This window comes from Heptranchias perlo, chromosome 4 (genome assembly GCF_035084215.1).
Source record: "Heptranchias perlo isolate sHepPer1 chromosome 4, sHepPer1.hap1, whole genome shotgun sequence".
NCBI classification, from domain to species: domain Eukaryota; kingdom Metazoa; phylum Chordata; class Chondrichthyes; order Hexanchiformes; family Hexanchidae; genus Heptranchias; species Heptranchias perlo.
This window is the reverse complement of record NC_090328.1, coordinates 138545428-138558441: the sequence shown is the minus strand read 5'-3', so window position 1 is coordinate 138558441 and position 13014 is coordinate 138545428. Positions and strand designations below refer to the sequence as shown.

Genomic DNA, 13014 nt, shown 5'->3' with positions numbered 1-13014 from the left:
GTGTCCGATCAGAAAGGGGCTACTCACAAATAATTAAACTCATAAGAACATAGGAACAGGAGTAGGCAATTTAGCCCCTCGTGCCTGCTCTGCCATTTGATAAGATCAAGGCTTTTTAAAAAATTTATTCGTTCATGGGATGTGGGCGTCGCTGGCGAGGCCGGCATTTATTGCCCATCCCTAATTGCCCTTGAGAAGGTGATGGTGAGCCGCCTTGAACAGCTGCAGTCCGTGTGGTGAAGGTTCTCCCACAGTGCTGTTAGGAAGGGAGTTCCAGGATTTTGACCCAGCGACGATGAAGGAACGGCGATATATTTCCAAGTCGGGATGGCGTGTGACTTGGAGGGGAACGTGCAGGTGGTGTTGTTCCCATGTGCCTGCTGCTCGTGTCCTTCTTGGTGGTAGAGGTCGCGGGTTTGGGAGGTGCTGTCGAAGAAGCCTTGGCGAGTTGCTGCAGTGCATCCTGTGGATGGTACACACTGCAGCCACTGTGCGCCGGTGGTGAAGGGAGTGAATATTTTGGGTGGTGGATGGGGTGCCAATCAAGCGGGCTGCTTTATCTTGGATGGTGTCGAGCTTCTTGAGTGTTGTTGGAGCTGCACTCATCCAAGCAAGTGGAGAGTATTCCATCACACTCCTGACTTGTGCCTTGTAGATGGTGGAAAGGCTTTGGGGAGTCAGGAGGTGAGTCACTCGCCGCAGAATACCCAGCCTCTGACCTGCTCTCGTAGCCACAGTATTTACGTGGCTGGTCCAGTTAAGTTTCTGGTCAATGGTGACCCCCAGGGTGTTGATGGTGGGGGATTCAGCAATGGAAATGCCGTTGAATGTCAATGGGAGGTGGTTAGACTCTCTCTTGTTGGAGATGATCATTGCCTGGCACTTATCTGGCGCGAATGTTACTTGCCACTTTTGAGCCCAAGCCTGGATGTTGTCCAGGTCTTGCTGCATGCGGGCTCGGACTGCTTCATTATCTGAGGGGTTGCGAATGGAACTGAACACTGTGCAATCATCAGCGAACATCCCCATTTCTGACCTTATGATGGAGGGAAGGTCATTGATGAAGCAGCTGAAGATGGTTGGGCCTAGGACATTGCCCTGAGGAACTCCTGCAGCAATGTCCTGGGGCTGAGATGATTGGCTTCCAACAACCACTACCATCTTCCTTTGTGCTAGGTATGACTCCAGCCACTGGAGAGTTTTCCCCCTGATTCCCATTGACTTCAATTTTACTTGGACTCCTTGGTGCCACACTCGGTCAAATGCTGCCTTGATGTCAAGGGCAGTCACTCTCACCTCACCTCTTGAATTCAGCTCTTTTGTCCATGTTTGGACCAAGGCTGTAATGAGGTCTGGAGCAGAGTGGTCCTGGCGGAAGCCAAACTGAGCATCGGTGAGCAGATTGTTGGTGAGTAAGTGCCACTTGATAGCACTGTCGATGACACCTTCCATCACTTTGCTGATGATTGAGAGTAGATAGATGGGGCAATAATTGGCCGGTCTAACTCCATATACCTGCCTTTGGCCCATATCCCTTAATACCTTTGGTTGCCAAAAAGCTATCTATCTCAGATTTAAATTTTGCGATTGAGCTGGTATCAATTGCTGTTTGTGGAAGAGAGTTCCAAACTTCTACCACCCTTTGTGTGTAGACATGTTTTCTAATCTCGCTCCTGAAAGGTCTGGCTCTAATTTTTAGACTGTGCCCCCTACTCCTCAAATCCCCAACCAGCGGAAATAGTTTCTCTCTATCCACCCTATCTGTTCCCCTTAATATCTTGTAAACTTCGATCAGATCACCCCTTAACCTTCGAAACTCTCGAGAATACAACCTCAATTTGTGTAATCTCTCCTTGTAACTTAATCCTTGAAGTCCGGATATCATTCTAGTAAACCTACGCTGCACTCCCTCCAAGGCCAATATGTCCTTCCGAAGGTGCGGTGCCCAGAACTGCTCACAGTACACCAGGTGCGGTCTAACCAGGGTTTTGTATAGCTGCAGCATAACTTCTGCCCCTTTGTACTCTAGTCCTCTAGATATAAAGGCCAACATTCCATTAGCCTTCTTGATTATTTTCTGCACCTGTTCATGACACTTCAATGATCTGCGTACCTGAACCCCTAAGTCCCTTTGGACATCCACTGTTATTAACTTTTTACCATTTAGAAAGTACCCTGTTCTATCCTTTTTTGATCCAAAGTGGATGACCTCACATTTGTCTACATTGAATTCCATTTGCCACAGTTTTGCCCCTTCACCTAATCTATCAATATTGCATGGTATGATAGGGTTAAACAGCCGCTTGGAGCAGCTATAAAATAGAATCATAGAAGAATCATAGAAGTTACAACATGGAAACAGGCCCTTCGGCCCAACATGTCCATGTCGCCCAGTTTATACCACTAAGCTAGTCCCAATTGCCTGCACTTGGCCCATATCCCTCGATACCCATCTTCCCCATGTAACTGTCCAAATGCTTTTTAAAAGACAAAATTGTACCCGCCTCTACTACTGCCTCTGGCAGCTCGTTCCAGACACTCTGGAGACAATTCCTCAATGAGGGAATGGGTGGGAGACTGGTGGAAAGGAGAAAGTGCTTATACAAACCAGGAAGGGAATACACAGACTCATACAGCACAGAAGGAGGCCATTCGGCCCACCGTGCTTGCGCTGGCTCTTTGAAAGAGCGATCCAATTCGTCCCACTTCCCATAGCCTTGCAATTCTTTCCCCTTCAAGTGTTTATCCAATTCCCTTTTGAAGTTACTGTTGAATCTGCTTCCATTACCCTTCCAGGCAGTGCATTCCAGAACATAACAACTCACTGCTCAAAAAAATTTCTCCTCATCCCCACTCTGGTTCTTTTGCCAATTACTTTAAATCTGTGTCCTCTGGTTACCGACCCTCCTGCCAGTGGAAACAGTTTCCCCTTATTTACTCTATCAAAACCCTTCATAATTTTGAATACCTCTCAAGTGCACCTAATCTTTTCTGTTCTTAGCAGAACAATTCTTTTAACACATGTGGTAATTTGGCAGGCATGATTAGAACTGCAGCATAGCTGCTGCAGCAACACGCAGGGGAAGGAAGATAAAACATAAGTATATGATTAAAAACAACTCCTGAAACATAAACTTCAATCAAAGAGCTCTACTTCAGAGGTTTGTGATAGCTTCTGCTGAAGTAACCTCGGTGGCGGGGAAGCTTTTAGAAACGATAATCAGGGACAAAATTAATAGTCACTTGGACAAGTATGAATTAATAAAGGAAAGCCAACACGGATTTGTTAAAGGCAAATCGTGTTTAACTAACTTGATTGAGTCTTTTGATGAGGTAACAGAGAGGGTTGATGAGGGCAATGCGGTTGATGTTGTGTATCTGGACTTTCAGAAGGTGTTTGATAAAGTGCTACATAATCGGCTTGTCAGCAAAATTGAAGCCCATGGAATAAAAGAGGTAGTGGCAGCATGGGAACTAAATTGGCTAAGTGACAGGGAACAGAGAGCAGTGGTGAACGGTTGTTTTTTGTCTGGAGGGAGGTGTACAGTGGTGTTCCCCGGGGTCGGTACTTGGACCACTGCTTTTTTTGATCATGTTAGTGACTTGGACTTGGGTGTACAGGGCACAATTTCAAAATTTGCAGATGGCGCGAAGCTTGAATGTGTAGTGAACAGTGAGGAAGATAGTGATAGACTTCAAGAGGATATAGACAGGCTGGTGGAATGGGCAGACACATGGCAAATGAAATTTAAAACAGAAGTGTGAAGTGATACCTTTTAGCAGAAAGAACGAGGAGAGGCAATATAAACTAAATAGTACAATTCTAAAGAGGGTGCAGAAACAGAGAGATCTGGGGGTATATGTGCACAAATCTCTGAAGGTGGCAGGACAGGTTGAGAAAGCAGTTAAAAAAAAGCACACAGGATCCTGGGCTTTATAAATAGAGGCATAGAGTACAAAAGCAAGGAAGTTATATTGAACCTTTATAAAACACCGGTTCGGCCACAACTGTGTCCAATTCTGGGCACCGCACTTTAGGAAGGATGTGAAGGCCTTAGAGAGGGTGCAGAAAAGATTTACTAAAATGGTTTCAGGGATGAGGAACTTCAGTTATGTGGATAGACTGGAGAAGCTGGGATTGTTCTCCTTAGAGCAGAGAAGGTTAAGAGGAGATTTGATAGAAGTGTTTAAAATCATGAAGGATTTAGATAAAGTAAATAAGGAGAAACTGTTCCCATTGGTGGAAGGGTCGAGAACCAGAGAACACAGATTTAAGATGATTGGCCAAAGAACCAAAGGCTACATGAGGAAAATCTTTTCTGGAATGCACTGCCTGAAAAGGTGGTGGAAGCAGATCCAGTCGTGGCTTTCAAAAAGGAATTGGATAAATATTTGAAGGGAAAAAATTTTCAGGGCTACGGGGAAAGAGCAGGGGAATGGGACTAACTGGATTGCTCTCACAAAGAGCCGTCACAGACTCAATGGGCCGAATGGCCTCCTTCTGTACTGTAACCATTCTTTGATTCTATGAGTACATGAGGGGCCTCCATGGTTTACACAGATAAAACAGGGTACATATTTTTCTCAGACAGGAAATATTCCAAACAATTTTTTCCCATTGTTACATCAAAGTAATTTAAAAGTACTATTCCCCAGAGTATCCTTTCCTTTTAATTATCTTGTCGGAAGCTGTTTCTCCCAGTATAATTGAGGTAAATGGTGGCTTCATTGTGCTAGAAGTGCCATCGTCATTCAATTTAATGTTGAAAATGATTATTAATCACACTAGATTTTTTTTTAAAGAGGGCTCAGTGGAGTAGATTGTGACTTTGTGCGATAATGTAAAACAATTGAATTTATTTTTTTGAAGTCAATGGAAATAAAAATCGGGAGAGATGTAAAACAGGCTGCTGACTTGCTATCACCCATTTTACATTATCGCACAAAGTCAAGATCTGCCCCAATATGTTTAACACAGCACACTGATCAATTTGTTAGCTGGAATAACATTTGATAATTGGTGATAGACTTCTTCCTGACATCTTGTCAGGAATATGGGAAACATTAGTTCCCTGTGAACTTTAACCTCGTTTCAAAGGTTACAGACAAGAGACTGGTAGTCAGATGTTTCTGTTGCAGCACAAGTCTTTTCAGTGTTCTGTATTTTCACTCTAGGTATTGCCAGTGAATGATGAGCCTCCAGCGATGAAGCCTGGTCTGAACCCCATGTTATATTGCCTTGAAGGGGAAAAAGTCATCATTACAGCAGAAAATCTCTATGCTACTGACATGGATAGCGATGATGAGACGCTGTTGTTCATGATTGCGCGGCAACCATTCCATGGAGTGGTACAGAAACACAGCCAGATTGTCGACCGCTTCTCTCAGGCGGATGTTATTGCTGGAATGGTGACTTACACACACACTGGTAAGCAGCTGCTCCTTACTTAATGCTGGTGCAGTCTTCACACTCTGCAACACAGGTTTAAAGTCTTTCAGATGAGATGTTAAACTGAGACCCCGCCTGCCTTCCTTGGTGGATGTAAAAGATCCCATGGAACTATTTTGAAGAGCAGGGGAGTTCTCCCCAGTGTCCTGGCCAATATTTATCCCTTAACCAACATCACTAAAACAGATTAACAGGTCATTTTCTCATTGCTGTTTTTGGGACCTTGCAGTTTTCAAATTGGATGTCGTGTATCCTACATTACAATGGTGACTACACTTCAAAAGTAATTAATTGGCTGTTAAGTGCTTTGGGATGTCCTGAGGTTGTGAAAAGCGCTATAAAAATTCAAGAAAGAATAAAAAAGAAACACAGGGAAGAAATAGCAGAGACACTACTACATATATGTAAAATTTCATTAGGAAAGGGAGTAGTGCCAGAGGACTGGCAGACAGCTAATGTTATTCCTATATTTAAAAAGGGTGAAGAACAAGTCCAGGGAATTGTAGACCAGTTGGCTTAACATCGATGGAGAAAAGATAATGGAATCCTTATTCAAAGATGTAATAGAAAGACATCTTGAAACTGAAAATATAATAAAGATTAGTCAGCATGAATTTCAAAAAGGAAAGTCATGCTTGACCAACCTTATTGAATTCTTTGAAGAAATAACAAAGAGTAGACAAGGGTATCTTGATGAAGATGTAATATATTTTGATTTTCAAAAGGCCTTTGATAGGGTCGTACATAGTAGACTGATGACTAAGGTTTTTTTTTATTCGTTCATGGGATGTGGGCGTCGCTGGCGAGGCCAGTATTTATTGCCCATCCCTAATTGCCCTTGGCAGAGCATATGGAGTCGGGACAGGTAGCAGAATAGATAGCAAATATTGGGAAGACCAAAGCCATTGTCTTTGGACCCCGCCACAAACTCTGTTCCCTAGCCACCGACTCCATCAGTCTCCCTGGCCACTGTCTGAGGCTGAAGAAGACTGTTCACAACCTTGGCGTCCTATTTGACCCTGAGATGAGCTTCCGACCACATATCCGCTTCATCACCAAGACCGCCTACTTCCAACTCCATAACATCACCTGTCTCCACCCCTCCCATCTCCCATCCTCCATAAACTTGAGCTCATCCAAAACTCTATCCTAACTCGCACCAAGTCCCCTACACCCATCATCCCTATGCTCGCTGACCTACATTGGCTCCTGGTTTGACAATGCCTTGATTTTAAAATTTTCATACTTGTTTTCAAATCCCTCCATGGCCTCGCACCTCCTTATTTCTGTAACCTCCTCCAGCTCGACAAACCTCCAAGATCTCTGCGTTCTTCCAAATCTGGCCTCTTGCACACCCCCAATTTTAATCGCTACACCATTGGCGGCCATGCCTTCAGCTGCCTAGGCCCTAAGCTCTGGAATTCCCCCCCTAAACCTCTCAGCCTCTCTACCTCTCTCTCCTCCTTTAAGACGCTCCTTAAAATCTACCTTTTTGACCAAGGTTTTGGTCACCTGTCCTAATACCTCCTTATGTGGCTCGGTGTCAAATCTTGTCTGATAGTGCTCCTGTGAAGCACCTTGGGATGTTTTACCAAGTGAAAGGCGCTAAATGAAAGCAAGTTGTTGTATGCCATCAGCAGCGTTTAGAGGGTTAAATAATGAGGACAGGTTGCATAAACTTGGCTTGTATTCCTTTGAGTATGGGAGATTGTGGGGTGAACTGATCGAGGTGTTAAAAGGATTTGATCGGGTCGATATGGAGAAACTATTTCCTCTGGTGGTGGAATGAAGAACAAGGGGGCATATTTCTTAAAATGAGAAGTAGACCAATCTTGAGCAAAATCAAGAAGCACTTTTTCACACAAAGGGTAGTAGAAATCTGGAATCTCTTTCCCCCCCCCCCCCCCAAAAGGCTGTAGATGCTAGGACAATTTGAGCTTTCAAGACTGAGATGGATAGATTTTTGTTTGATAAGAGTATCAAGGGACATGGATCAAAGGTGGGAAGATGGGGTTGAGGTGCAGATCAGCCATGATCTAACTGAATGCCTCAAAGGGCTGGATGACTTACTCCTGTTTCTAATGTTCCGAAATGTAAATGGCCGGCACCTGACACTTTTTCTGCCCGTCTCTTTTCAATCGCTCTGCCCACTTTCCTGGGCCGGCAGTGTATAATTTTTTGGATTGCTGGCGGGTTCATCGCCAGAAAACAATTTAATTTTCAAACAGCCATGCACAGTTGTTGTTGTGCTATTAGTAAGTGGAATCAGCCCACAATGTAAACAGGACAGTTTCCAGAGTATCACCATCAAACATCCCCTTCTGTTGGAGCAGTTCCATACAGTAAGAAATGGGATATTTGACTCTTACAGTCTGTATTTGCAAATCCAGCTGCAGCAGTTTAGGAGCAGGAATTACTTGACTCTAGTCTAGGTCTCAAGGTGTCTGTAAGAAGCTGCACATTACTGACAAGTAAAGGGACCCTTTAGGGAAGTCATGACTTGATATGACACATCACATAGAATGATAGAATCATAGAAAGGTTACAGCAAGGAAGGAGGCCTTCCTTCTCATCGAGTCCACGCTGGCCCTATGCAAGAGCAATCCAGCTAGTCCCACCACCCCACCCTTTCCCCCGCGTAGCCCTGCATTTTTTTTTCCTTTCATGTGCTTATCCAGTTCCCTTTTGAAGGCCATGATTGAATCTGCCTCCACCACTCCCTCAGGCAGTGCATTCCAGATCCTAACCACTCGCTGTGTAAAAAAGTTTTTCCTCATGTCGCCTTTTGCTTCTTTTGCCAATCACCATAAATCTATGTCCCCTGGTCCTTGACCCTTCCACCAATGGGAACAGTTTCTCTCTATCTACTCTGTCTAAACCCTTTATGATTTTGAATACCTCTATCAAAACTCCTCACAACCGTCTCTGTTCCAAGGAGAACAACCCCAGCTTCTCCAGTCTATCCACGTAACTAAAGTCCTTCATCCCTGGAATCATTCTAGTAAATCTTTTCTGGACCCTCTCTAAGCTCTTCACGTCTTTCCCGAAGTGCGGTGCCCAGAACTGGACACAATACTCCAGTTGTGGCCGAACTAGTGTTTTATAAAGGTTCATCGTGACTTCCATACTTTTGCACTCTATGCCTCTATTTATAAAGCCCAGGATCCCATTTGCTTTTTTAACCGCTTTCTCAACCTGCCCTGCCACCTTTTGTGTAAGTATACCCCCAGATCTCTCTGTTCCTTTACTCCTTTTAGAATTGTGCCCTCTAGTTTATATTGCCTCTCCTCATTCTTCCTACCGAAATGTATCACTTTGCATTTTTCTGCGTTAAATTTCATCTGCCACGTGTCCGCCCATGCCACCAGCCTGTCTATATTCTCTTGAAGTCTATCACTATCCTCCTCACTGTTTACTACCCTTCCAAGTTTTGTGTCATCTGCAAATTTTAAAGTTGTGCCCTGTACACCCAAGTCCAAGTCATTAATATATATCAAGAAAAGCAGTGGTCCCAGTACCAACCCCTGGGGAACACAATTGGACATCTCCTTCAAGTCTGAAAAACAACCGTTCACCACTGCTCTCTTTCCTGTCAATTATCCATGTTGCTACTGCTCTCTTTATTCCATGGGCTGCAATCTTGATGAAAAGCCTACCATGCGGCACTTTATTAAACACCTTTTGAAAGTCCCTATGCACATCAACTGCATTGCTCTCATCTATCCTCTCTGTTACCTCATCAAAAAACTCTATCAGGTTAGTTAAACACAATTTGCCTTTAACAAATCCGTGCTGGCTTCTCTAATCAATCCACACTTGTCCAAATGACTGTTAATTCTGTCCCGGATAATCGTTTCTAAAGTTTCCCCACCACTGAGGTTAAACTGACTGGTCTGTAGTTGCTGGGTTTATCCTTACAGCCTATTTTGAACAAGGTGTGGAGATGCCGGTGATGGACTGGGGTTGACAATTGTAAACAATTTTACAACATCAAGTTATAGTTCAACAATTTTATTTGAAATTCACAAGCTTTCGGAGGCTTCCTCCTTGCTCAGGTGAACAAGGGTGTAAAATTTGGTCCAGAGGGTCCAGAAAAGATTTACTAGGATGATTCCAGGGATGAAGGACTTTAGTTACGTGGATAGACTGGAGAAGCTGGGGTTGTTCTTCTTGGAACAGAGACGGTTGTGAGGAGTTTTGATAGAGGTACTCAAAATCATAAAGGGTTTAGACAGAGTAGATTTTGAACAAGGGTGTAAAATTTTGAACAAGGGTGTAAAATTTGCAATTCTTCAGTCCTCTGGTACCATCCCTGTATCTACGGATGTTTGGAAGATTATGGCCAGTACCTCTGCAATTTCCACTCTTACCTAGGTTCCTCTCAGCAACCTAGGATGCATCCCATCCAGACCGGGTGATTTAAAATCTACTTTAAGTACAGCCTTTCTAGTACCTCTGCTTCATCAATTTTTAGTCCGTCCAGTATCTCAACTACATCTTCCTTTAATGGCAGCATCTTCTCCCTTGGAAAAATCAGATGCAAAGTTCTCATTTAGTACCTCAGCCATCCCCTCTGCCTCCATGAGTAGATCTCCTTTGTGGTCCCTAATCGGCCCCACCCCTTCTCTTACTACCCTTTTACTGTTTACATGCCTGTATAAGACTTTTGAATTCCCTTTTATATTGGCTGCCAGTCTGTTCTCATACTCTTTGCCCCTCTTATTTCCTTTTCCACTTCCCCTCCGAAATTTCTATATTCTGCCTGGTTCTCACTTGTGTTATCAACCTGACACCTGTCATATGCCCCTTTTTTCCATTTAATCTTATTCTAGTGAGTCTCTTTTGTCATCCAGGGAGCTCTGGCTTTAGTTGCCCTGCCTTGTGAGAATGTGCCTAGACTGTACCTAAACCATCTCCTCTTTAAAGGTCGCCGACTGTTCAATTACAGTTTTCCCTGCCAATCTTTGATTTCAATTTACCCGATCCAGATCTGTTCTCAACCCACTGAAATTGGCCCTCCTCCTGTTGAGTATTTTTACTTTAGAGTGGTCCGTGTCCTTTTCCATAGCTATTCTAAACCTTATGATACTATGATCGCTGCTCCCTAAATGTTTCCCCACTGACACTTGCTGCACTTGGCCTGGTTCATGCCCTAGAAGTAATGCCTCTTTGTTTGTTGGGCTGGAAACGTACTGGTCAAGAAAGTTATCCTGAACACATTTCAAAACTTCCACCCCCTCTTTGCCCCTAATATTATTATTGTAATCCCAGTCTATATTAGGATAATTGAAGTCCCCAGTTATCATTAATCTATAGCTTTTGCACCTCTCTGTAATTTCCCTGCAAATTTGCTCCTCTATCTCCTTCCCACTAGTTGGTGACCTATAGAATACACCCAGTAGTGTAATTGCACCTCTTTTATTTCTTAACACTAACCAAATAGATTCTGTCCTTGACCTCTCCAGGACATTCTCTCTCTCTCCAGTACTACAATATTGCCTTCCCTATCTTTCCTGAACACCTTGTATCCAGGAATATTTAGTACCCAATCCTGCCTTTTTTTGAGCCAGGTCTCCGTTATCGGTACAACATCATATTCCCATGTGGCTATTTGCACCTGCAGCTCACCAACCTTGTTTACTACGCTTCGTGTGTTTACACACATGCACTGTAAACCCATCTTAGACTTTCTTGTACTCTCTCTTAGTCTGATTCCACCTAATACTAATACTTGCTCTAGTGCTATCTTTCTCCCTGATTCTTTGTGCTCCTTGTTTCCCCTTTCCAATGCTACATCCTGGTGCCCATCCCCCTTCCACATTAGTTTAAACCCCCTCCCACAGTACTAGTGAACCTCCCTGCAAGGGCATTGGTTCCAGCTCTTTTGAGGTGCAACCCGTCCAGCCTGTACAGGTCCCACCTCCCCCAGAACTGGTCCCAATGCCCCAGGAATCTAAATCCCTCCCTCCTGCACCATCGCTCCAGCCACACATTCATCTGCTCTATCCTCCTATTTCTATACTCACTGACGTGTGGCACTGGGAGTAATCTGAAGATTACTACCTTTGAGGTCCTGCTTCTTAATCTCTTTCCTAACTCCTTAAAATCTTCCTGCAGCACCTCATTCCTCTTTCAACGTATGTTGGTACCGATATGGACCACAACCTCTGGCTGTTCACCCTCCCCCCCCGCCCCCCCCACCCCAGAATGTCCTGCAGCCGGTCAGTGACATCCTTGATCCTGGCACCAGGGAGGCAACATACCATCATGGAATCACATCTGCGGCCGCAGAAACGCCTGTCTGTTCCCCTAACTATAGAATCCCCCATCACTATTGCTCTCCTGACCCCTGTCTTCCCCTCGTACAGCTGAGCCAGCCATGATGCTGTGGAGGAACCCTCTCACTCACCAGTATTTAGAACTGAATACTGGTTAGAAAGTGAGATGCACTTGGGATTCCTGCACTACCTGCCTGGTCCTCCTTGTCTGTCTGGCGGTCACCCAATCCCTCTCTGCCTGCACTCTCTTAAGCTGTGGGGTGACCACCTCCTGAAATGTGGATGCACTGCAGTGATGCCAGCTGATGCTCAAGCTCCGAAATCCAGAGCTCGAGCTCCTCCAGCTGACGACACTTCCTGCACCTGTGGTTGTCCAGGTCTCGGGAAGTATCCTGGAGTTCCCACATGGCACAGGCCATGCATTCGATGGGTGTGAGCTGCCCTGCCATGCCTCAAGTTGTTAGATTGTTTACTAAACTTAACAAAAATAAATTAAGCCTTAAAAAAATACTCACCAGAAAAAGAAACGCTCCTAGCCAGCAGCCAATCAGCTCCTTCCCCTGTTTATTTATAGTTTTATTAGTCTAGTTAATAAGCTAATTTAAGTCATTAAATTTAATAAATGAACACCAATTTTACGCCCCCAGCTTTTAATTTAATTTTACCCAATTCTCTAACTCGGAGGGGAAAAAAGAAGCTGTAACACTTACTGGCCAATCACCTACCTGCTGTCCTGTGACGTGACTGCTTGTTTTTTTTCTTTCGATTCCTACCGACTGTCTCTGCAAGGTACATCGCCTCTACCACTCCCAGTGAGTGTCGGCCTTCGAGCCTTGACCTTTATTTGAGTCCCTCTGCCATCTCCGGTGCTCCTCTAGGTCCACTCCCGGTGGGTAATTGGAGCTGCATTTTTTGATGGTGAAAGGCTGTGGGCTTGTTCATGTCCCTTTTTCTGCTATAAGGTTTTTTTCTCGTTTGCTGTTTATTACTTTCTTCCCTATAGATTCCCCTATTCTCCTCCTCGAGCTCTTTTCCTCTGGGTTTCTTCCTAAGTGCTCTTCCTCCTTTGGCCACTTTGTGGATCCCACTTGTTGAGGCTCAAAATGTGTGGAAAAATAGAAGAGAAACTTAATTGATCTGTTTGTTCTGTACTTATTAGATCCGTACTTTTTTTTTCAACAATATCCAAATCATGTTGTAGTAAAGTGCCCATCTTTGACTCAAGAATAAAGCAAAGTAATGACGAACGAATGAAAAAGCAAAGTAAAATTTGACCAGAAGGTCCCA

General features: G+C 44.2%; 1 protein-coding gene across 8 annotated transcripts in view; it reads left to right on the top strand.

Annotated features, from left to right (window-relative positions):
- frem1a (Fras1 related extracellular matrix 1a) overlaps positions 1 to 13014 on the top strand; it is a 337163-nt gene that overhangs the window by 163152 nt on the left and 160997 nt on the right. For all 8 annotated transcript variants that reach the window (XM_067983690.1, XM_067983689.1, XM_067983688.1 and 5 more), the window contains exon 16: positions 5176 to 5428. In XM_067983690.1, coding sequence (XP_067839791.1) covers positions 5176 to 5428 — 253 coding nt within the window. The remainder of the gene's footprint in view (positions 1 to 5175; positions 5429 to 13014) is intronic.